The following is a 24117-nucleotide window of genomic DNA, read 5'->3' on the forward strand; positions in this document are numbered from 1 at the left end:
GGTTCGTATATACTTTTGGAGTCTGTCGGCGCTGACTTATTTAGTTCGGTGGGCCTGTCAATCCCCCGGATTATTTCATTTTGGATTCTGGGGTTCGATCGATCTTCTGTCTATTTCCCTTATTAGCCATTGGGCTCTTATTTTCTTCGATCTGCCCATTATGGCAACCCAGCTGGATGAGAAGGGTGTGGTGCGACACCAAGAGAATAGCGACTCTGAACAGCCCCCCAGTCACCAGGAAATGGCTGGCTCAGGGTCTGAGGAAGGATTGCATGAGTCGATGGATGTACCGGTAAGGGTTCATCTCTGCGATCTATGCTGCGAGATACTGACTAGACCCAGATGACCTTTCGTCGGTTCATGGGATTCGTGGCCATGGCTTTCTTGTGGACTGGAAGTCAGATCCCAGTGTATTTGTTTGGTACGCAAGGCCGATGGGAGACCCAAGATCATCATCTAATATGCTTCCAGGTGGCATTCCCCCTTATATCTACGGAGACATTGGCGGATCTGATCGATGGGTGTGGTTTGTAAGTGGACAGGAGTATAGTCCGGGACGGAATAGACGGTGAAACTAATAACACCCTCGCCATAGGTCCTTGCCAACTTACTCGGTCTCGCTGGTGTATGTCCCTTTGTGGGCTCCCTCTCGGATCTGATCGGACGACGACCTGTCGCAATTATCGGCGCCTCGCTGATCATTATTGGCATGATTGTCTGCAGCACAGTAAATACAATGAACTATTTCATTGGTTAGTATCATCGATGCTACCATGAGCACATCGACTAACATCGGTATAGCGGGAATGGCTATTGCCGGTGCTGGGGCTGGAGTGAACGAACTGACTGCCCTTGCTGCTACTTCCGAGATGGCCCCGACTCGTCAGAGAGGTGCCTACGTGGCCGCTCTGATCTTCACCATTGTGCCATTCTGTCCTTCAGTCTTGTGGGCTCAGCTTATCGCATATTACAGCCATTGGCGCTATGTCGGGGCGTTCTGTGGTGCGTGGAATGCCTTTGGTCTGTTGGTGACCATCTTCTTCTACTTCCCTCCGCCTCGAGTCAACTCCGCTGGAATGAGTCGAAAGGAAATTATTGGTCGCATTGACTTCGTTGGTGGATTCCTCAGTATCACTGGTCTGATCATCTTCCTGGCCGGCTTGCAATGGGGTGGATATATGGTATGCTTCAAAACAATATCCTTGATTGTTGGTCTGACTAACTCCATCTAGTACCCCTGGAGCTCTGCCCATGTGCTGGCCCCTTTGATCATCGGGTTCTTACTGCTTGTCGCATTTGGTTTCTGGGAGATCTATGGAGCCAAATATCCCATCTTCCCATCTCGTCTGAAGCAGGAGCCCCGAACGCTGGGGTTGACTCTTGTCATTACTTTTATTTCCGGCGCAAACTTCTTCTCCGTGCTCATGTTCTGGCCCACCGAGTCATTCAACGTCTACGGTCATGATCCTGTGATGGTTGGAGTTCGCAGTATTCCAATTGGTTTCGGCATCATGGCTGGAGCGTGTATTGTGCTCGCTTTGCTGAGTGTCTTCCGGGGACACAATAAAGAGCTGTTGATTGTCAGTAGTATTTTGATGACTGCAGGTTAGTATTCGACAAGCTCCTATTGCGATGAGAAGGTGCTCACTTTATTTATCTGACAGGATGCGGTGCTATGTCGATTGGTCGAGTTGATAACATGTATCAGCTTTGGGGAATCCTGGTTCTTGCGGGCCTTGGAATTGGTGGCATTGTGGTGCCAGCCTCAATCATCACAACCATCATTTGCCCCGATGTAAGTCAACAATGAATAACATTACATTGTTCAAGACTAACCTCTTTCAAGGATCTTATTGCCACCATCTCCGCACTCACCCTCTCTATCCGCGTGGTAGGCGGTGGCATCGGCTACACCATCTACTACAACGTCTTCATCTCCAAGTTCGTTCCTAAGGCCACATACTATATTGGTGGAGTCATGATGAAGGAACTCAACATTACTGACGTCAAGCTGATCGGTGAAGTAATCGAACTGACCGGTGCCTCCTTGTTGGACGAGATCCGCAATGTCCCTGGCATTGCTGGCAATGAGACTGCCTACCAGATGGTTGTGGGGGCTGGTCAGCTCGCTTTCTCTGAAGGATATAAATGGGTGTACTATGTGAGCATTGCGTTTGGTGGTGTCTCAATCATCGCTGCTTGCTTCTTGGGTGATATCAAGAAGTACATGACTGACCATGTTGCTGTCGTGATGTGAGAATGGATGAGTAACTTCTGTTGATATGAAATATATACTTTGTTCGGATCAGGATACGGTGTCGGAATTCCTTCGCTTAGTAGTTTGAAGCGAGTGTATTAATTCAAGCGGTATTTATGTCTTCAATTGGCCTCTTTTATCATATCAAACATCGTTCCCCAAGGTTATTGGGTCATATCAGAGAAGCTGCATCGTACGTTCTAGATTATTGGGTGTCAATCTACAGGGCTTCGAGACAATAACACTGTACACTACCAGTATTGGGCTTGAGCATTGAACATTGTAGATCTTGTTCTAGCCTCGCTCTGATATAATTCAACTGATCTAGTTGAGGTTTACGAAATGGGCCAAAAAGAGGTCAACAAAAGACCCTTCAGAGATGAAGCAGACAATTGAACTGGATCGAACCATATACTCGCACCGAAAAGCTTTTGTATAGAAAAAAGAGGGCATAAGTTAGTGAATAGAGGCAACTTACTTTATCGTGGGGCCGATCATGACGCGCCAAGTCCGGCAACTTTTTTCAACTCGCAACTTCAACATACAACTGCCCCATGGCCTCCAACGCCCCCAAGCGAAAGTCCTTTGCTCCCGCAAATGGCGCATCTGGGGCAGCTCGCAAGCGTGCCAAAAACTTCGACGCCCGCACCTTGGCTGTGCAGTCGACCGACGCCGCCCTCTCCTCAACGGGCGAGCTTGATGTCGCCGCCTACTCCGCCGCTCGCGCATTCGAGATCCAGGCACTGGAGGAGGGAATACAGCGGTCGAAAAACGCATTGACAACGCGAGCGTTCCAAAAAGTGCCCCGCAAGTTGCGCCGGCGGACGGCGAGTCACAATGTGAAGCGTGTTCCGCAGAGGTTGAGAGCTCGGGCGAAGCGAGAGGTATTTGGATGTGATCTCCAATAAATAAAGACTGTTGGCTGACACATACGTTCGATTCCTAGATGGCAGAGGACAACACGCCTACTGTCACGGCGCGCAGACGGAAACCATCGCGCTTGATGCGCATTCGACTCGAAACCGCTCGCCGCCTTCAAGCTATTAACGCCAAGACAAAGGCTCGACGTGTGGCTGCAAAGCAGAAGCGAGACGGAGAGAACGGAACGAGCTTGGAAAAAAACGGTAGCCATAATTTTGAGATCGCACCGCGGGTCCCCAAGATCAAGAAGAACAAGCTTTCTAGACCGACGCCAGCAGAGTCGAAGTACCGCAAGCGCCAGAAATCCAAGCACTGGCTGCCGACTCACTTATACCATGCCAAACGTGCCCATATGGCAACGAGCAAAGACCCAATCTGGCGCTTTGCCATCCCGTTATCTCCCACAGAAAAGAGTTACCGCCCTACTCATAGGGCTCGGGGCGCCAGGGGAGCTGTGGCGTGGGATATGAGTTACATGTCTACAATTCAGCTGGAGGGCACAGAACCAGCGATCCAGGCTGTTCTTATGGCTGTTGGTGTTGACGGGGACAATGCTTGGGGTACAAAAGGCAAGAAATGGAGAGCAGGAACTCGATCTCTGCAGGCCTGGACGTTCGAAAAGAACCATACTGAGCGTCCAACTGCGCCTGTCACCTTAATTTGGTGTGCCACTTCCAAAGAAGAAGATGTTGACATGGTCGATGCCGATAAACCTCACAAAACAACCAAGAAGAATCACCGAAAAATCTTCATTCGGGTCCACCCTTCAGCATTCCTTCAGCTGTGGACAGATATTCTTGATATATCCAAAAAGCAGAATCCTCCTGTCATGGTAGAGGATCTGCGATTTGAAATTGGCAGCATTGAAATCACTGGACCAGGATCTGTAGAGGCCTTATTGGCAGCATTGAAGCCAATTCTTGGAGCTGACGGCAAAACTTCAGATCGCAGCCCGGAAGCTGTCTGGCCATCACTTGTTGGCGTTTCAAATCCCTCCTCACTACCACAAAATGCCCTCCTCTCCTTTGATATCTCTGACCCACGCTTGCATTTCCCTTCACGCACTGTTCATGTCCCCGATAACGAGTCTCACATGACTGACCTTGCTGTTGCGCTCGCCTCATGGCATCCGGACAAAACACAAGGTCCGTCCTCTCTATTTGATCGATCGTGTCGTTTGACTGCATCCCGTCTGCTTCCGAGCCAGAAAGCCATCAACAGACGCCGCACTGTTGCTGGGCCTGGTAATTTCCCTCCAGCTCAGCCGAGTGACCCCAAAATCCCGGTCATCATTCTTGCAAACAAGCCGCAAGCTCGGCCTAAGCGCAGCAATGCCCCAGGATCATTCACCGTCCTTTTGCCATGGAAATGTGTCGTCCCAGTCTGGTATTCTATCATGTTCTACCCCCTATCCAGCGGAGGGAACCCCTGTCTCGGTGGCTTGAAGGAGCAACAGCAGCTTGCTTTTGAAGCAGGCGAACCTTGGTTCCCTGGTGACTTCCCGGGGACGCGGGCAGGCTGGGAATGGGGACAACGGGATACTGAGAAATCACTGCGTGAATGGACGCGTCGTCCCAAGGGCCGTCGTGTCGAATATGATAATATCCAACTAGGCGATGGTCGTTCCAAGGGCGAGATTGGTCGTGGTTGGGCCTGTGATTGGGAACGACTTCTCCGAGGGCCTAAGCCAGATGCTATTGATTCCAAGACCGATAAGGCCGAGGCCGTCTCCAGCGAAAAGTCACTCGAGTCTAAGGATACGACTACCGATGAAACTACTAGTCTCGCTGTTCCACCGTTTGACATTCACAATGTCCGGTTTGCTCCGGCGGATACCCATATCACTTTAAGCAAGCTCAACAAAACATCAGTTGATGCTTCGGCTCTTGCCTCTGTTTATATCTCTCTTACTGGTCGCGGCACGCCTAGATCCCATGCCCGGATCTACCGCCTTCCTACTGACCCAGCCCTACGCCAGAAATGGCTTAGTCTTGCTTCTACCGGCGACAAGGCTACTCAGCCAAAGACCTCGAAACAGGCAACATCTGAGCCTGCTTCCGAGGAGGGCCGACGTATTCTTGCTGAGTCACTCATCGCGGACTCTGCTGCTGGAGAACCGGATGCTGAGCATCTGGATGTCCCTACTGAAGATGATTTGATTGGCTTTGTTACTACGGGTAATTATAACCTCTCAGAAGCCAAAGGAACAGGAATGGGTTGTATTCAGCTGTCCAAGATCCTGCAGGCTGATGTCAAACCTTCCGAGAGGAGAATATGTATAATTCGGACTGCTGGACAGAAGAGTGGGCGATTAGCGGTATGGGATTTTGTATGATAATCGAAGAGCCTTTGCAACGAAGATACCCAGTCGTGATTACAGCCATACCATCTCAGTACCGTAAGCTGTACTCAGTCTACAGGATCTACTTTTTGCGAGGTAGATAGAAACGCTCGAAACCAACGGCCAAGGTTCACTCTCATCCATGGAATAATTTTATCCTACTCAGATGAGATCAAATGGAACAAAGAAAAATGCACGTTCTATACATACAGTACAGCAGCAACAAGCCCAATCAAACCAAAGGGCCTAGAGAACCGTAGAGAATTGACTCGTTCGCTCGTCCCCGACTAAATCTAACCCACAATGCGATCCACAAAGGCAGCCTCCAAGCGCGCAACCTCACGCTTGAAAGCATCAACCTCCTCCCAGCAGTTCAAAGGCCGACGGTCGTTCAACCGCAGGCAGCTAACAACATCCGACTTGGCCTTGGCAACACCATCGTCAAGGTCCGCAACCTTCCTCCGTCCATCAAGCTTCGTGCGCAATTGCTCGATCTCGGCTGCTACCGCATTGCGCGACACGTCGCGCTTGGCTACCGGCGGGGCGGCGACGGGTTCCTGAGGCGCGGCAAATGTGGCCACGGGGTCGTGCTCCCGTCCGGCGAAGGGGATTCGTGGTGCGTCCAGGTTCAATGAGCCGACGGGGTAGCCCGAGGAGCTGGATGCGACCGGACCAGTGGCGGCTGTGATGGGCAGGGAGGTTGTGTCCTTTGACTCGGCGATGCGCTTTTCGATCTCGGCGAGGGTCTGCTGCTCGCGTTCGCGGAGGCGTTGAAGTTCCTGTGCGACGCGGTTCTGGATCTCCAGTTCCATGGCCTTGGAGCGGGTGGAGTCGGACTGATTGGATTGGTTGTTGGTAAGCTTTTGTTTGGCTTGAGGAACTTGATTAAAGTGGAATTATGCATACCTCCGAGTTGGACTGGAGGGCGTCCACTAGGTTTGAGGAGAATTGAACGGGAGAGTTGCTGTGCATGGCTGGGTTAGCTTTGGGCATAGACATCTCTGGAGGTATTTCGCAGGATCGCATGTCGTGTTGACATTTTGGAAGAAGCTTTCATCACAAGGAAGTCATATCTTCTTCCCAATTGACGTCAATTGAGAGGTTGTTTCTGCTCCCTCGGTTGTCCAGCACCAAATGCGGCGGAAGCTGCGAAATCAGAGGGCAATTACCTGGAGAACACATGTTGTGAGCCGGCCGAAGCCTCGGGCTTAGAGTTGCCAGCACCCATTTTTCAAGAATGACAAGTCCTGTGAAGGAGAATAGAAGTGCATTCACGATGCCCGCCCTCCCGATCCGCTCGGAGGATGTTGGAGGTCACGTGCGCTTAGTCATATCAGCCAGTCCTGCCCAGGTGGACATTGAAGCCCTGAGATGAACATATTCTTCTCTCGACTTATAGTTAGTTATGGAGTATGCAGACAACAAGCAGTTCATGTCTATTGGCCTTTCCTTAACTTCTTCCTTATCTACATGAGTTTTCCTCTAATCCAACACAGCTCATTGGAAGCATTAAACTAAACAACCATTGCTAGTTGGCAATGGTATAAAGAACTTAGATCTTTACGCAAAGAGCTAGACATCACACAACAAATCAAATGTTGGAGCTGGTATGCTAGTTTAAATCCTTATTGCTGAATCAATACTCTTCTATGTCAAATGGAGCATCTATTTTGGTGATTCACGGTTATCTATCTATATTTCAAAAAAAAAAAAAAAAAACCAACACTACTCATTTCCCAAGTCTTCAGTCCTTGGTGGCCACTTGACTCTCCTTTCCGCTCTGACATAAAGATTATTAGGCCGAATCAGCTGGAACATGGGATCATACTCGATCGGCTCATTGCCTTCTCGGGTAAATTTGTACCGATAGATCAACTTTGGAAGGAAGACCTTGATCTCCTGTAGAGCAAAATTGAACCCAATGCACATTCGCTGACCGGTTGCAAAAGGGATATATGCTGCCTTGTGTCTGTTTTTGACCTCTGCAGTGTCCCAACGGTCCGGAGCGAATTTGTGAGGATTATCCCACAGCTCCGGATTGTTGTGGATGTGATGCAGAGCTGGAAGAACGACAGAGTCTTTGGAGACTTTATAGCCGCCTGGAAGCACAAGGTCTACCTTGGCAGTCCGTGCAGGCTGGAAACTTGGATTATGGCGACGCTGCATCTCCTTGATATACTTGTCGAGGAATTCGAGTCGGTCAGTGACATCAGCTGTGATCTCGGTATTCTCGTCGATGCCATGGTCTATCAACTCCTGCAGAAGTCTGTCTTGCATCCCGGGGTATGTGACAAGACCGAATATCAGCCAAGAAAGCAGAGAGCTCGTGGTTGTAAAGCCGGCTCCGGTCGTGACGAGCAAAGCCCAAATCATGCTGTCCTTGGGAAGCTTTTCTCCTTTGCTATCGGTTGCACGAATCGCATAGTCTGTATAGCTGTTAGCAACGAAGCGGCAGATAGATATTGAAAATTACTCACCGACCATATTGGACGCTTTTAGCGCCGCATCTTGAAGTGGAAGGTCTTCCACTCCACCACTCTCTGCTTGCTTGACTGACTCTTCAATCAGCTCCTCGATTCTGGCTTTGATTGAGCGAAGCCGCTGCGGATCACCGAAAGGCAGTCGACCGTACCAGTCTCCCTTTGAGGAGACTTTCTTATTGAGGGAAAGAAGTTCCGCGATCAAATGGACAATCTCATGCAGCTTGGAATCTGGTGAGGCAAAGTGTTGGAAGTCCAAACCAAGAGTGAGCTTGCCAACGGCCTGAGATCCAAGTTTCAGCATATACTGATACACATTCCACGCTTCCTGCTGCTCATCCAAGACATCAAAGACCTCAAAAGAATCTTCCACTGTCTTTTGCATCATAGGTGCATAGTGTCGGACAGCCTTGGGGCCAAGGGCTGGTGGAAGAAACTTATGGGCAACCCTCCACTCAGGAGTGTCCGTATCTCCCAGGAAAACACCCGCAGCTTGTTGCTTTAGCGGGTAGAGTGGGTGAGCTGGGTTAATCTCCTTAGTGAAGAAGTCGGATTCGGCGAAAACGATTGCGGCAAGGGTTGGATCATTTGTATGATAGATTGTGCGCCCGAGGTTGGTTGTCTTGAAGATCGGTCCGTATTGTTCGAACAGACGTTGGTGGTTGCCAAGATGATCTGGGTATACCTCGAAGAAATTTCCGACAATTGGCAGACCCTTAGGACCTGGAGGCTCACGGATCGCGTGTCCATCAATGGTAATCGCAATTGGTGTCTTTGCTGAAGTGATTTCCGAAACATCATTCAGTTCACAGTCTTGCGCCCGGAAACCAATGCCTATAGAGAATCAGCCGGCTGTTTACAGTAATGGAGCAATGCATCAATCCTACCATTGGGTTCCACAACTGCGAAATGAGCTGCAATCAGGTGCTGAAGGTTCTCCAGACCGCTTGTTGGATCGACATCAATGTTTCTGGCAGAGGAAACTGCCTCTCCAAGAAGATAAAACTGTTTGGCAGGCATTGTGGTTTGACGATGCACTGAACCGTTCAAACAGCCCAGGCACCATTGCTACTCTTTATATCAAAAGCGTTTCATGTCAATCCACATTCGGGTCATTGCATAGTTCGGGATGCCGCTTCCTCGGCGTGTGGGTCACACTCGGTTTCCGATTGGCCTCGCACACGTTACCTCGGAAAGCCCTAAATCAAAGCTTCAAAAGTTCCCGAGGTAATTGGCACTGTGGATTGCAATGGCAGACTCTCGGTGTTGCTACGGGAATTGATCGGCCATGGACTAATGAATGTTTTAGTAATTGAAAGACAGAGTCAGAATCAGCAGCAAAACAACAACCATTGTGCGTTGTATGCTTGGAGTTAATCCTTAAAGAACTCACTTGTTCTCCGAATGGCACTTGTTCTTTGAATGCTTTGAAGTTGATTCATATTTGTGTATGGTTTAATATTGATTGAAAGTAATTTAATTGAGAATAGAAAACTTAGGATAACAGCATTATGCACAAATAATCAAACTGGGTTACAGAAATCACCAAATAACATCTACCGTACAGCATTCAAAAGGAAAAGATCTGATCTGACATCTTCGAAACTGCACCGGGCGCTTCAAACCCAGCTGCCACCAAGCTCTTTTTCGAAGCATTCACCATACCCGGTGGTCCACATAGCATGATCTTTGTATCCGGTGCTGCCGAGGGCAACCGTGCAGCCATGACTTCAGGCGTGACATAGCCCTTGCCATATGCCCAGTTCTCGGAGGGAGAATCAAGCATGTACCAGAGCTGGAAGTTTTTGGGATAGGCTCGAGCAAAGGTCTCCAACTCGCGGCGAAGAAGAATGTCCTCTTCGGATCGGTTGGCATAGATCAGACTGATTTCAGTTGTATCCCTATCATCCTCGCAAATTGCACGGATGAGTTGATACATCGGGGTGATTCCAGTTCCACCTGCAATCATACCGATCTTCTTGCAGAGACCATTATGATATTGCATCGCACCCTTAGGACCTCGGAATTCCACATTATCGCCGACTTCGAGAGCGGCAAGATACTGTCCCGTGAGAAGACCATCTGGGTAGCATTTAATGACTAGTTCCAGCCTACCAAGATCCAGATTGTTGGATGTCGGTGTGTAAGATCTCGAGACTGCGGTACCATTGATCATGGCTCTGATAGCAACATGCTGACCAATAGGGAGTCCAATGACTGCTTGTGGAGTGGGAAGTTGGAAGACGAAGCGGAAAACGTTCGACGAAAGTTTCTCCTTTTCAATCAATGGGAGCTTTTTGTAACTCTTGGGCTCCAGAAAGCCTTTTGTGAGATGCTGGTTCTGCTTCTTCACAAGGGACGCCTTGATATGTGGACTGTATTTCGTGAAACCAGAATCGATCTTGGTAAAGTTCGAAAGTTTGCGTCCGATCGTGCCACCGACGGCTGCACACGCCAGAGTAGCAGCAGCAAATCCACTCGAAAATCCACCACGAAGAAAAGCTGGGTATGAGACATGAGCTTTGGTGATTCTCAAAGGGGCCGGGAAATAGCCTGTGACCACATCACGAAGAGCAGAATGGTTCTTGGTGGAAATGTAGATCACTGCGGTAGCGGCAAGCGTGGCAGCCATTGCTGTGACAGCCTTCGTGGCCGATGTTCTCTTGGGCGTGTCTGTGGTAGAGGGGCTTTGCTGGATCACCCGAACGGTCTTGGGCTTAACAAATTCTTGCGCATCTTTGACAATTCCCACGAGGTATGTTTCAAGGATCTCATCGGCATCCTCTGAGTGGCCGACGTCTTCATAAGCAGCTGTCGCATCTCCGCCGGCCACATCTACCAAAACATCCGCACCGCCCGGGTGGTCTCGCACGTAGTTTGTGATGTCGTAGACTTAGTTTGTCAGAAGCCTGGAACAACCTCAAGTTGGGGGAAAATCAAGGTACCTTTTCCATGAATTATGACAAACAAATCCGTTTTGGAGTTATGAGCTGCCACTTCGCTGCCATTGAACTCTTTCAAAGATGACATGTTTATGCGGGACTTGCACAATTGATAAGGGGGTTTTTCGGGGCGCAGTGGTTTGGGATCGAATACATTTATATTCTTATAAAAGCGATTTGATGGTTTTTTTTTTTTTTTGAATTAGATTGTCTAGCCAAACGGACGCGAGGGATTTCGTGTTAGGGCTCTCCGAGGTAGACTACCTCGGCATCATACGCCACATCATATCGGGCACAGTTAGACAGGAACTGACTGTGCAAGTAATGAACATGCCGAGTTTCTTTCGCTGGATTTTCTCTTCTGCTTTCACGGCCCGAAAACGGAGACCCCGAAGCGAGGCACTGATACACCGAGTGGCTTTTGCTATTCTTGCTTCCCGTACTCCACCAACGGGACTGTCGGCTTCCTTGCTGTCGGTCTGACTCTCAGTCTCAATGTATCTCCGAGGATGGACGGCAGGGTATTGAAATCCACGGAGGATAAAAGGGAGTGGTTCCTGCAATAACTCCCGGATCTCGATACTTCGACATCTTGAATATCAAACCGCAATTTCTACCCACATCTATACTCTCTACTCTCCAGTATGAAATCAACCTGGCAGCCACCACGAGACTACCAAAACCGCCCTGTTACCATTCTTGGTGCGGGTGTACTTGGTCGTCGAGTAGGTAAGTGTCCCATACGACATGCTATCTGTAATGTTGTAATGCTAACAAGCTCCTCCCCATCAGGATGTATTTGGGCATCAGCCGGCTACAACGTTCATCTTCGAGACCCCAGCGAGAAACAACGATTGGACGGAATTGCATATATTCGAGACAATGTCCAAGCATACAGCTCCAAGACTGGAAAAACTCCCGGATTGTTTGAGGCATTCGATAACATGGAAGATGCAGTTGCAAATGCCTGGCTTGTGATTGAGGCTGTTCCTGAGAAGATCGAACTCAAAGTCGCCACGTTTGCTGAATTGGAAACTATTGCTGCCAACGACTGTATTTTGGCTTCCAACTCATCTTCATACAAGTCTTCCGAAATGATCAGCAAGGTCACCGATCAGACTAAGAGTCGCATTCTGAACATGCATTATTATATGCCACCTCAGTGTATGATCGTGGAGCTGATGACGGATGGATACACTTCTCCTGAGATATTTCCTTTCATGGTTGACCGTTCGAAAGAAGTCGCTACTGTCCCTTATGTGGCAAGGAAGGAGTCCACTGGGTTTATTTTCAATCGACTCTGGGCGGCTGTGAAGCGGGAGGTTTTGACCATTCTTGCTGAAGGTGTGTCAGTTCCAGAAGAAATCGATGGCATGTGGCAGGAGATGTTCATCAAAGGGGCAACTCTTCCCTGCAGGATGATGGACAGTAAGTTTTTGCCCTGATCAATTGCGTTCTGAGTAAATTGACCTAACGATTTCTCATTAGATATCGGCCTCGACACCGTTGCCTTCATCGAGAGTCATTACGCACATGAACGTGGACTTTCTTCAGCGAAGACTGTCGACTTTTTGAAAACCAATTATCTTGATCAAGGCAAGCTGGGAACTAAGTCTTCGCAAGGCGGCCTCTATCCTCCGGGTGATATCTCGACTGTCACCAGGGTCAGTCCCAAAGAACCTGAAATTTTGGTCTTGGATGTAGGCCTCTCGGCTTCTGAGCCTAGCATCACGTCAGGGCAAATACTGAAGGTCACCGCGAACGGGGAGCTTCGGGAAACAATTTTGAAAGGCCAAGCCCTTCCTGACGGACTGGCAATTGACTCCACCTGCAACCGAATGTTTTGGACTTGCATGGGAGTTCCAGGCAAGTCTGATGGAGCAGTATACTCTTCCAACCTTGACGGGTCCGATATCAAGACTCTGGTGGCTCCGGGTGTTGTGAATACGCCTAAGCAACTTGCTCTTGATTCCGTGGCACAGAAGATATACTTCTGTGATCGGGAAGGGTGTCGAGTCTACCGCTGTGGATTCGACGGTTCTAATTTGGAGGTGTTGGTCGACAACGTTGCCAATGACCTTACATCGGAAGAAATCGTCTTGAACTGGTGTGTGGGCATTGCAGTCAGTCCAAGCCTAGGGAAATTCTATTGGACACAGAAAGGACCGTCAAAGGGTGGCAAAGGCCGCATCTTCTGTGCCGACATCACAAGGCCTAAAAGCGTGCAGTGCATCCTGGGTGGTCTTCCTGAGCCGATTGATATTGAAATAGACGCAAGTTCTCGCACCCTTTATTGGACTGACCGTGGAGAACTTCCCTGGGGAAACTCATTGAACAAAATCAGCTTGGGTGAAACTGGCCTTCCTCATCTAGCTGGGTCCAATGCGAAGCATCAGACCATCACCAGAGGGCTGAATGAAGCCATTGGCCTAAAGCTTGATATTGCCAATTCTCACATCTACCTCACAGATTTGGGTGGAAGTATCTACCGGTGCGATCTGGATGGCAGTCATAAGCAAAAGATCTACTCTGAAGATCATCGGGCCTTTACTGGGATTGCTCTTCTAGGGCTGTGAAGTATATATTTTTCATGTTTTCCATAGACGTTGCAAATAGACCAAAATACGAAATGCTGTCGGATACCTCGGCAAGGAAATGACGTAGAGCAGCCACCTCGGCTGATATGTAAGACTTGGGCACTCTCGCAGCCTCCCGAGGATCAAAACACTTTGAATATTGAGAGAGTCAGTATGTCTACGCGCCGCTATCGATCAGCTGCTGCTTGTCAAAACTGCAGGCAGCGCAAAGTCCGCTGTAGCGTGACGGTAACCGGCATCCCCTGCATAGGCTGTACACAAGATGGCAAAGAATGCCATCTTCCAGCAAGAGCCCAAACGTGAGACCTGATCTTTTTGTCATGAATAAATTGATTCTAACTATCTCAGGATGCGCGAAAAACATGCACATCGAACGAGTTCTGCAAAGACCAGCCCGGTCAATGCGCACCCTAAGGGGTTGACCTCTCAGTCGTCGACATCGGTGGATGCATATCCAGAGGTCTCAAATAGCCAGAGTCTGAATCACTCTCGAGTGGCGACTCCAAGAAGTGCCTCTCGTCCAACTGAATACCCTCGTGGCGGTGAGGAAGAGCAAACTGGTGTTGAGATCGCAACCAAAGTTCTGGGAAGTAACAAGAACGGCCAAGCGCCATTTTACACCGGTGAGTAATTTCATGTGTAAAGACTTTATTTTACATGAAGCTTACCCAATAATGTAGGAGATTCGCCTGGATTTGGTGGTGTCTTTGATATATGTTCCTCGCCCCGACAGCCCATCCAAAGGCACATCCTACTCACTTCCAAAACATCGACCAATTTATCCTCTGAAGACAAACAATACCTACAATACAAGGGAGTCTTTAACTTTCCTCGGAAGGAGACCTATGATGAGATTTTACAGGCATATTTTCATCATGTACATCCTCTTACGCCCGTGATAGATGTCTCAGCACTTCCACATCTCTACCCAACTGGAGATAACCAGCAACACAACCTACTTTTGCTGTGGAGCATCTGCTTTGTTGCAACAAACGTGAGGCTACAATGCCCTCTGAGCTCAAGCTTGATTCAACTAACGCAATCTTAGTATGTCTCGGTCGATACTTGGCGACTAGAAGGCTTTTCCTCCAGAAAGCATATGAAAGACTCTATGTATTATCGTGCAAAGGTATGTACCATGGCTCCCTAGTACATAGTTTGTACTGACGATAGTCAATCAGTGCTTGCACTATATCGGAGGCGAAACAGACCACACGGTTTTGCTACAATCAGCCCTACTCTTGGGATTCTACCACTCTGAAGCCGATATCCACACGCAACCATGGTATTGGCTTGGTGTGGCAATCAGCCTTTGTCAATCAATCGGCCTTCATCGTTGCTCCAGCGCAGTCTGCGCTACTTCGCCTATCTCCGAGCAGCAACAGCGTCTTTGGCGTCGCCTTTGGTGGATCTGTGTTTTCCGAGACCGTTGGCTCAGTCTTGTCATGGGGCGTCCATTGAGAATCAATATGAACGACTGTAACACTATCATGCCTTCTGCAGATGATATGCTAAGTGATTTTGCCGACTTTCCAGAGACTGCAGCCTACATCCCCAGGGATTTGCCGCAACTGGCGGATCATTGGGTCACCATGATTCAACTAACTCGGCTCTTGGGCGACGTTCTTACCATGAGCTATCAACCATTTGGACCCAGCCCGTCTTTTCAACAAGTGGAGGATCTTGAACGAAGGATACAGCTATTCCAGCTCCCCAAGAACCAAGAAACAGTATCAAGTTCACTTGCAACCTTTTACTTATACCACCTGGAGCTTCATTACCAGTGAGTTCAAACGCTTTAGAAGAAAGCTCTTCTAACAAGACATAGAGCATTTCTCGTCACCTTCTATCGCCCATTCATCACCAAAATACCCGAGGGGCTCCCCGTATCTCGCCAGAGCTCATGGCAAACCCACGTCCGAAACGCGATTGATACCGCTGCACTACAGACCAACACTGTCCTTGACAGTCTGGTGCGTGAAAAGCTACTAGATTGCTCTGGTCCCATGACGTGAGTGCGACGCATTTTATCTGAAGAACTTGTCTGACAGTCACTCAGACCACCCTTGTTAGTGCCAGCTATGCACGTCCACCTCTTGAATTGCAAATCGCGCGATCCTCTGTCTCGACGTCTCGGTCTCAACAAGCTAGAATTGTGCATGATGGTTCTGGAGCAGATGCAACATACTCACCCATCCTCTTCACTGTTCCGGGGTATCTTCTTGGCCGCTATTCATCATATTTTCCCAAGCTATGTCGCCCAGTCTACTATACCGGAGCTGGCTACATCTGAATCTTCACTGCCGCAGAATGTTTCAGTCGATGACCCTATGGCTGGAATCACGATCGGTGAAGATGCGATTGATGCGCTGATGGATGAGGTTTCAATTTTCAATTTCTGGGAGTCATTCTACAGTATGCAGACTTAATCATGTATGCCTGTTCGGTGAAGGACTACGCAGTGTATTTCTATCGATGAGAACCCTGAAAATCAAGTCGTGCGATTTCACATACTACAGGTCATCATACATGACGTTGCGTTGAAACACCCAAGTCACGCTAACCCATTGATTTCCAACGGGTTTCGCTGGGCGTAGACAAGATTCGGCCAAGCGAGATTCGAGGCTGGTCACGTGGCACACCCGATTAGTATAATCCTCAGACCTGTCAAGGTTGTCAGATTAATTATTTGGCGCAGCTCATACAGTATTTGACACTAAGATGTTAGTTCGGCTGACCCCATTGGGAAATAGCTCATTTATATGGGGGCAAAGGAAGCCATGGAGCGCGATCCTGCAAGTACATGAGGGGGACGATGAAAATGACGTCTGATGTAGACGTGGCTTGGAAACCACTGTTTGACCCTAGAAAGCAAAAGAAGCACTCTGAAGCAGAGAACAAGCCCTGTCTCAACCACTGGAGCAAATCAGTCGGGATTCCGTCCATATTTCGGGCCATTGACCATTCACATTGGACTGGAGCCGAGTCACGATGCCGTGTTGGGGCCGATCCCTCCCGATCTCTCCAGAGGCCAAACCTGCAAGAATCTTCGCACAGAGCCGAAACGAGGCCCGACATCTGGTCCAATGAGGGCATCCGCGCCCCGTGCAGCTGCCCCATGTGCATCTAACCCCTGTGGCTCACCGGTGAAGTTGGGGAGGGAAAATGTGTAACTGGAGAAATGCAACTATCCCCACACAATGACCATGTCAAACGGGTTCGTGGCGTCACTGAAAAACCACGCAAAAATACCGTACAGAGGACGAGTGGCAGGTGTCCAGTGGTGTGTGTTGTTGGATGCAGGGCAGGCTGCTTCCGGCGCACAGGGAACCTGCATACCACCAAATGCAGAGTCGTCGATACAAACTACTGTAAACTGCCAATAACACAAATCAACATGCAAAAACACCGAAACCACTGAAAACAGTCCAAAACAGATGATTTGCTCCGGTGAACCCGGCAAAGTATGCCATGGTACCATTTGGGTACCTCGTCCGTGGTGGCGGTTCATACGGCCGACCAAGTACTGCCAAGGTATCTGACCTCATGGAAACCCCTCCGTCATCTTCTTTTCCCGCTTTTGCTTTTACTTCGGCCTTTCGCTTCTTCTTTTCTTTCTTCACTTCACCTCTCTTTGCCTGTGCTGTACAAACTTCCCCCCTTTCTCCCCCAGCCGGCTTATTTCTTCCACCATGTCTTCCTCACTACTGTCCGAGGCCACCCGCATTGCGGCCCAGTTTGAATACCCCGCGGAACAGGTGCAGCGCGGGGTTGCCGAGTACATCAAGCAGTCGGATGAGGGCTTGGGTAAGGAAGGGACCACATTGAGCCAGATCCCAACCTTTGTGACAGCAGTGCCCAATGGCACAGAAAAGGTATGTGGGATGATGCGCGGGACAAGGACCGGAATACTAATCGTCCACCTTATAGGGCCTGTATCTCGCTGTGGATCTCGGTGGCACCAACTTCCGTGTGTGCTCGGTGCTTTTGCACGGTGATACGACTTTCTCCCTCACACAGTCCAAGATCCTCATTCCCCGTGAATTGATGGCCTCCGGCACGTCCAAGGATCTATTCCTGTTCTTGGCACGCCAGATCGAGTCTTTCCTGCGCATTCACCACAACGAGCACTTCGAGGCCCACCAGCTGCGTCGCCAAAATGGTAGCAATGAGGAGGACCTGTTTGATCTCGGCTTCACCTTCAGTTTCCCTGTGCGCCAGTGTGGGATCAACCGCGGAACCTTGATCCGGTGGACCAAGGGCTTCAACATTCCCGATGCGGTTGGCCACGATGTATGCGCATTGCTGCAGTCGGCCATTGACGAGTTGAACCTCCCCGTGCGCGTGGCGGCTCTTGTCAACGACACCGTCGGCACTTTGATGGCTCGCTCCTACACCTCCCCCGGTGAGACGGGAACTTTCCTGGGTGCCATTTTCGGCACTGGTACCAACGGCGCATACGTGGAGAAGACCAAGAACATCACCAAGCTGAACAACATGAAGGATGCTCACTTCGACAACACCACTGGTGAGATGATCATCAACGCGGAGTGGGGTAGCTTCGACAACCACATGAGCGTGCTCCCGACCACCGTGTTTGACGATGAGCTCGATGCCGACAGCAACAACCCTGGTGTGCAGATGTTCGAGAAGCGTGTCTCCGGCATGTTCTTGGGCGAGATTCTGCGCCGTGCGCTTCTCTCCCTTCACCACGACGCCAACTTCGGAATGTTCAAGGCCAACAAGACATCCAAGACCGTTCTCCCGGAGAAGTCGATGCTCTTCCGTCAATGGGGTCTAGACACCAGCTTGCTCAGCGCAGTTGAGGGCGACAGCAGCAAGGACTTGGTGGATATCAAGACCGCATTGAAGGATCACCTCGAGATTGAGAACCCCAGCACCGAGGAGTGCCAGGCTGTTAAGGTCCTGGTCCACGCCATTGGCAAGCGTGCCGCTCGTCTGAGTGCCGTCCCCATGGCCGCGATCCTGGTCCACACCAACAAGCTTGCCACCGATGACATCGTCGACATTGGTGTCGATGGCAGTCTCGTTGAATTTTATCCTAACTTCGAGGGCCACATGCGCGAGGCTTTGCGCTCAGTTCCCCAAGTTGGTGCTGCTGGCGACAAGAAGATTCGCATTGGCATTTCCAAGGATGGCAGCGGTGTTGGCGCCGCTTTGATTGCGCTCGTTGCTAGCAAGGACCAGGGCCTTGAAATTCCCCACGAGCCTTAGACTCTTCATACTTTCCATACCCTTCTATCCGTCCTACGGACTGATACACTTCCTCCTCGTTGACTGGCGCCTTGTCAGCCATTTCTTGCCTTCTCTTCGCCAACCTTCAAAATCTCTTGTTTAACTCTCAATACCCACTCCTCCACTTTTTCACCCAAACCCATGGTGATGCTGTCAGCTGAAATCGGAATCAGAAATCAGATCTTGACAGTCGAATTGCCAATGTGCAAGATTCCCTGCCAGGTGCTGTTACCATCTGCACTCTATTCCCAGAACGATGTCACATTATATTGGGCTTTATCTTTTGGCGTTACAGACGTTTTGTTTTCAGACCTTCCCGGCGTGGAATGACGATATCAGCACATTGCATTGAATTAAGGCTTTTTGTACTTTTCAATTCCATTTCTTGTTCATTTTTTTCCAATTAAAACATTTCAAGTTACCAAAACTCAGTCAAATATACATAAATGTTAAATGCATTCAATTATCAACAAAAGACAGAATAATTACACCAAAAGAAACCTAGTTCGTAGGCTCGTATCCAATAGCACTTGGTCCCTGCACATAGTCGATCTGACCAGCGGAAGACACGAGCATAGCGGAATGACCACCGTTATGCCTGGGATCAGTTCCAATAAAGTCATGAGGGAACCCAGGCTCAAAGCCCTTCGCCGACTCCAAGAACTCGATCTGCTTATCCGTCAACCGAATCGACAAAGCCTGGATGTTATCATGCAGATGCTCAATCTTGCGCCCACCAACAAGCGGGAAAACGTTAGGCGCCTTGCATAGCACATAGGCCAATGCAATTGCCGTCACAGACTCAATCCCATGCTCGGCGGCAACCTTCGCTAAGGCCTCGGACATGACTCTCTCATCCTCGGTCTGTTCACTGCCCATTACACTGCGCAACCCTTCACCTTTCTTCTTCCGCTCTTCGAGCTGCTTCGCGGTCTGGAAGTGACCGCTACCAAGGACATCCCATGGGGCCAGAGCCATTCCAAAGTAACGGGCCATGGGGAGGATATCGCGCTCAAAGTCGCGGCGCATCACGTTCCACCGTCCTTGGTACACGGAGAAGGGGGTCTTGCCGTGGGCGCGAGCATATGTGTTGGCGGCAGATACGACCCACGCGGGCGAGTCTGAGATTCCGAGGTACATGACTTTGCCCTGCTCGACCAGAATGTGGAGCGAGTCCATGACTTCCTCGATCGAGGTGGTGTGGTCCCACCAGTGCAGGTAGAGGACGTCGATAAAGTCTGTCTGCAGTTTGCGGAGGGAGTCGCGCACGCTGAGGATCATGCTGCGCTTGTGGTTACCGCTGGCATTGGGGGTCATGCCTTTGCCGACTTCGTGGCTGCGGTATTCAGTCGTGAACTTTGTTGCGATGACCATCCGGTCACGGTTCTTGCGGGCTGTCATCCATTCTCCGATCCAGGCTTCCGATTGCTCGTTCTGGTAGTTGTTGGCAGTGTCAATGAAGTTGCCACCAGCTGCGACGAAGGCGTCCAAGAGGGCGAAGGACTGCTCTTTGTTCATGCTGCCCATAAATTGGCTCCATGCGTCACCAATTGACATGGCACCTAGCTGGAGGGGCGAGACACGAACTCCTGCTGATGAAGAGAGGATGCGGTAGCGACCCAGAGGGGTCGCGGGCTCAGGGGCAGGTCTGAAGAGCTCCATTATGATGATATGTTATGTAGTAAAGTGCGACTGTAAAGTAGATAGTAGATACTGTGGATGAGGAATGCACTACAGCTTCCTATGGGGACCTTTATATATGTTGAGCTCGTGTTTTATTACAAATGCTGGTCCGGACTTAACGAGTCGGTGGAAACGCTTAAACTTCCTATGACCGGACATGATGTCAGTGCATATAGATCGGTGTCGAATTATATTCGCTGACCATACTATATATCGGGCTTAATAAGGAGTTATGCTTGAGTGATCACGGTCTACCTTGATCGCTACTTTGATAGCTACCTTGGAGCCTGTTCTGATGTTATTACCATGAACCGTACAGTGTCTCCGGGGACCTCGCTGGAAGCTATCTTCTACTGGCACCAGAGAGAGTAGTATATACACAGCTTCACAACTGCATAGCTGTGTCTCTGCATAGTTGAACTACACCACTGCACGTCAAAACCCACGCGTAGCATCGAAGTACACGATCAAGCTTAATTCCAAACTCCGACGTGCTTCCGTGGTTCCTGACCGAGCTAGTCCCAATGCCGTTAGCCCCTGTCATCATGTCCCAATCGGGTTAGCCTTTGTCATCAACTACTAAATCCGAACATTCCAAACTGAACATCAAACTTGACTTGGAATTATAACTTATGCTTCCAGTATCTTCTTCAACTCGGCCGGATTTGGTCCATGAAACGTGTACCCCTGTCACCTCAACAGTGGTGTAACCCCGTTTAGTCATGTCTCTGTCTCTCAGGAGACTAGAGCAAGGGGCAGCTCAATACTCCAATCCCTCTGACCGCTGATTGGCCTACCCAGAGAACTACGTAAACTCCTGCAGCAATCGAATAATACTCGCCTGATCCTTGCATACTCCTGACTGTCCCAGGCGAGGCAACAACTTCACTTAACGTTTGACCGCGTTCAAGCGAGTCTCGTTTGACTCCTGTAATGACTTCATCGGGTGCTCTTTTCTGACATCTCAAGACGTCGCAAGGTCGGGATCGACAAAATACTGCTACCCATGCCTCTGGTCAACCGCAATTTGTGTTACTGTATGAGTTGATATGTTATGTCAACCTCGTATTTGTTTGTTGCTCCAGACCTGGCTCTGCTGCAAGCTGCACCTTGGCGGACTTTTCCACGTACCACCTGGCATATTGAAATACGATCGCAGGGTTGGCGTGACCTGGATTGGCCCTTTTCTCCTTCCCTAGGCAGAACCCATACAGTAGATCCTTGATGCGACCTGTCTCAAAGGCAGTTTCGTTTCTAATCTTGGCTGAATTGGCTCTTTTAATGCCTGCAAGCCCCTCCCTTCGTGACGATGTTTCCTCCAACTCTCGTTAAGCCCAATTCCGGGCAAAGTTTGATCGTTCTTGTTATTTCCTTAATTCATTCGTTATGAGATTCTTCAATTTCAAGTCATCTACAAAGGCCAATGAGCCCGACGCCAACGTACCCGTGGAAACAAACAACCCTCCAACCCTTGATATTCACCGCACACCGTCTCCTTTACCAGGCCTGAATTCGAAACCATCCAGCGAGAAAGAAAGTACTCTAGTCGATGGGTCGATCCGAAATTCAACATATAATAATGATTCCGAAAAAGAACTAGTCGCTCCGAGTCCAGCTCCGACACCAGAGCCAATGCTACAACAAAACAAGGATTCTACCGCGGATGAAGAGGGCTCTAAAAAGGAGGCTCCTAAGGAAGAGCTTGCAGATGGGGATTCAGACAAAGAAGTAGTAACCGAAGGGAAGGATGAAACCGATAAACCAGAGGAAGACGAAGAGGAGTATCCGTCTTCTTGGAGATTGACTCTGATCACTATCGGTCTTTGCTTTTGTGTATTCTGCTTGGCATTGGTACTTCTCCAAATCTACGTGATGTCAACATATAAGACTAACATGAATCAGGACAACACAATTATCGCAACAGCCATCCCCAAAATCACTGATGAATTCAATTCCCTCGAAGATGTCGGCTGGTACGGTAGTTCATATCTATTGACTACCTGCGCGGTGACCTTGACTTATGGCAAACTGTATACCTTCTACTCGGTCAAATGGATATATCTGGTTGCACTGATCATCTTCGAGGTTGGCTCTCTTGTCTGTGCCACGACTCCCACTTCGGTCGGTCTCATCTGTGGCCGTGCCGTTGCTGGCTTGGGAGCTGCGGGCTTGTTCTCCGGTTCTGTCCTCATTATCAGCAAGACTGTTCCTCTTGTGAAACGACCCATTTATACCAGTCTGATCGGATCGATGTTTGGTATTGCGAATGTTGCGGGTCCGCTGTATGTTGCTTCTGTCTCCGTTGCCATGATCTAAGCTAATACCGAACAGTATGGGTGGTGCATTCACTGACAATCTGACCTGGCGCTGGTGCTTCTACATTAATCTGCCCATTGGAGCTGTCACGTTTATCTTTGTGCTGTTCTTCTTCCAGAACCCCAAGCCGATTCTGACCAAAAATACCTTGAAGGAGAAGGTCAAGGAACTGGATCTGCTTGGTTCCCTCTTCTTCTTACCTGCTATTATCAGTCTTCTCTTGGCTCTGCAATGGGGTGGCACGAAGTATGACTGGAGCAATGGCCGCATCATCGGTCTCTTCGTCGTGTTTGGTGTGCTTATCCTGATGTTCATGGCCCTTCAGTACAGGGCTCAAGACCAAGCTACTATTCCTCCTCGGCTGATGAAGAACCGTAACGTCTGGGGTGCGGCGTGGTATTCCTTGGCTCTTGGTGCAGCCTTTTTTGTCATGACATTCTATGTAAGATCTTCCGTGTTTTCGTCGTCCGGTGCACACGCTTACATTCACAGCTCCCCATCTGGTTCCAATCTATCAAAAACGCAACAGCCCTCAAGTCAGGCATCATGAATCTGCCCATGATTATCGGAGTCATTATCTTCTCCATCCTGGCTGGTGGTCTCGTCACTGCCTGCGGATACTACACACCGTTCATGATCGTCTCGTCAATCCTCATGTCCATCGCCGCCGGGCTTCTAGCCACTCTGCAGACAGACTCGAACCACTCTAAGTGGATTGGTTATCAGGCCTTGTTTGGTATTGCCATTGGTCTGGGCATGCAACAGCCCATGATTGTTGCCCAGGCTGCCCTGAAGACCGTCGATGTTCCCAGCGGTATGGCTATTGTCATGTTCGCGCAGACTCTTGGTGGTGCCATTTTTGTCTCGGTTGGACAGAACGTGTTCCAGAATCAGTTGGTTCAGAACTTGAAGATTTACGCCCCGGATGCGGATGCCGCAAAGCTCATTTCGGCCGGTGCTACTATGCTGCGCTCTGTTGTGTCTGGACCTGAACTTCACAAGGTGCTTGTTGCTTACAATGCTGCCATCACTCAGACATTCTATGTCGCTGTCGCGATGAGCGCATTGTCCCTGGTCGGTCCTATATTTGTCGAGTGGATCTCGGTCAAGGGCAAGAAAGTAGAGATGGGTGCCGCCTGAGGTCCTCTTCGACCACGAGCGACATCTTCTTTCATGCTCTTCTATTCTATATACTTTTTTTCCCTTCTTTCTTGTGAAGAATTTTCGTTCTCGAATTTGGATGAACATGGCATTAGAGCATATACCTATACCTCTCTGGTGATTTATGATAATTTATACACGTATACTAATGTCAATCAAAATG

At 49.5% G+C, this 24117-nt stretch overlaps 10 protein-coding genes across 10 annotated transcripts; 6 read left to right on the forward strand and 4 right to left on the reverse strand.

The window, feature by feature from the left end:
* Positions 1 to 160: 160 nt before the first annotated feature.
* N7511_011163 (putative MFS drug efflux pump) lies at positions 161 to 2257 on the forward strand (the record flags this gene model as incomplete). The annotated part of the gene is made up of 8 exons (XM_057133540.1): positions 161 to 292; positions 343 to 421; positions 472 to 530; positions 596 to 752; positions 802 to 1181; positions 1233 to 1605; positions 1665 to 1795; positions 1847 to 2257. The coding sequence occupies 8 exons, from the start codon at positions 161 to 163 to the stop codon at positions 2255 to 2257; spliced, it is 1722 nt and encodes a 573-aa protein (XP_056978828.1).
* Positions 2258 to 2766: 509 nt separating this feature from the next.
* N7511_011164 (ribonuclease P/MRP protein subunit POP1) lies at positions 2767 to 5513 on the forward strand (the record flags this gene model as incomplete). Its single annotated transcript, XM_057133541.1, has 2 exons — positions 2767 to 3141; positions 3204 to 5513. Coding segments are annotated over 2 exons (2685 nt in total), but the record flags the coding sequence as incomplete, so codon positions are not given.
* Positions 5514 to 5812: 299 nt separating this feature from the next.
* On the reverse strand, positions 5813 to 6747 carry N7511_011165 (Mic19 family protein; the record flags this gene model as incomplete). Its single annotated transcript, XM_057133542.1, has 3 exons — positions 5813 to 6379; positions 6426 to 6483; positions 6689 to 6747. The coding sequence occupies 3 exons, from the start codon at positions 6745 to 6747 to the stop codon at positions 5813 to 5815; spliced, it is 684 nt and encodes a 227-aa protein (XP_056978830.1).
* A 497-nt stretch (positions 6748 to 7244) lies between these two features.
* Positions 7245 to 9019, reverse strand: N7511_011166 (cytochrome P450; the record flags this gene model as incomplete). Its single annotated transcript, XM_057133543.1, has 3 exons — positions 7245 to 7945; positions 7997 to 8833; positions 8887 to 9019. 3 exons carry the CDS (start codon positions 9017 to 9019, stop codon positions 7245 to 7247), a joined length of 1671 nt encoding a protein of 556 aa, XP_056978831.1.
* Positions 9020 to 9569: 550 nt separating this feature from the next.
* Positions 9570 to 11029, reverse strand: N7511_011167 (uncharacterized protein; the record flags this gene model as incomplete). The annotated part of the gene is made up of 2 exons (XM_057133544.1): positions 9570 to 10891; positions 10945 to 11029. The coding sequence occupies 2 exons, from the start codon at positions 11027 to 11029 to the stop codon at positions 9570 to 9572; spliced, it is 1407 nt and encodes a 468-aa protein (XP_056978832.1).
* Positions 11030 to 11585: 556 nt separating this feature from the next.
* Positions 11586 to 13517, forward strand: N7511_011168 (uncharacterized protein; the record flags this gene model as incomplete). Its single annotated transcript, XM_057133545.1, has 3 exons — positions 11586 to 11670; positions 11734 to 12369; positions 12430 to 13517. 3 exons carry the CDS (start codon positions 11586 to 11588, stop codon positions 13515 to 13517), a joined length of 1809 nt encoding a protein of 602 aa, XP_056978833.1.
* A 370-nt stretch (positions 13518 to 13887) lies between these two features.
* On the forward strand, positions 13888 to 15967 carry N7511_011169 (fungal specific transcription factor domain-containing protein; the record flags this gene model as incomplete). Its single annotated transcript, XM_057133546.1, has 6 exons — positions 13888 to 14161; positions 14219 to 14532; positions 14587 to 14667; positions 14720 to 15321; positions 15367 to 15549; positions 15598 to 15967. 6 exons carry the CDS (start codon positions 13888 to 13890, stop codon positions 15965 to 15967), a joined length of 1824 nt encoding a protein of 607 aa, XP_056978834.1.
* Positions 15968 to 17230: 1263 nt separating this feature from the next.
* On the forward strand, positions 17231 to 18773 carry glkA (glucokinase glkA; the record flags this gene model as incomplete). The annotated part of the gene is made up of 2 exons (XM_057133547.1): positions 17231 to 17413; positions 17469 to 18773. 2 exons carry the CDS (start codon positions 17231 to 17233, stop codon positions 18771 to 18773), a joined length of 1488 nt encoding a protein of 495 aa, XP_056978835.1.
* Positions 18774 to 19295: 522 nt separating this feature from the next.
* Positions 19296 to 20456, reverse strand: N7511_011171 (uncharacterized protein; the record flags this gene model as incomplete). Its single annotated transcript, XM_057133548.1, has 1 exon — positions 19296 to 20456. The coding sequence occupies one exon, from the start codon at positions 20454 to 20456 to the stop codon at positions 19296 to 19298; it is 1161 nt and encodes a 386-aa protein (XP_056978836.1).
* Positions 20457 to 21863: 1407 nt separating this feature from the next.
* Positions 21864 to 23933, forward strand: N7511_011172 (MDR family MFS transporter; the record flags this gene model as incomplete). The annotated part of the gene is made up of 4 exons (XM_057133549.1): positions 21864 to 22328; positions 22380 to 22759; positions 22809 to 23235; positions 23286 to 23933. The coding sequence occupies 4 exons, from the start codon at positions 21864 to 21866 to the stop codon at positions 23931 to 23933; spliced, it is 1920 nt and encodes a 639-aa protein (XP_056978837.1).
* Between the last annotated feature and the right edge of the window lie 184 nt (positions 23934 to 24117).

Source organism: Penicillium nucicola (genome assembly GCF_028828085.1).
Source record: "Penicillium nucicola strain IBT 29836 chromosome Unknown utg000011l, whole genome shotgun sequence".
In the NCBI taxonomy this organism is placed as follows: domain Eukaryota; kingdom Fungi; phylum Ascomycota; class Eurotiomycetes; order Eurotiales; family Aspergillaceae; genus Penicillium; species Penicillium nucicola.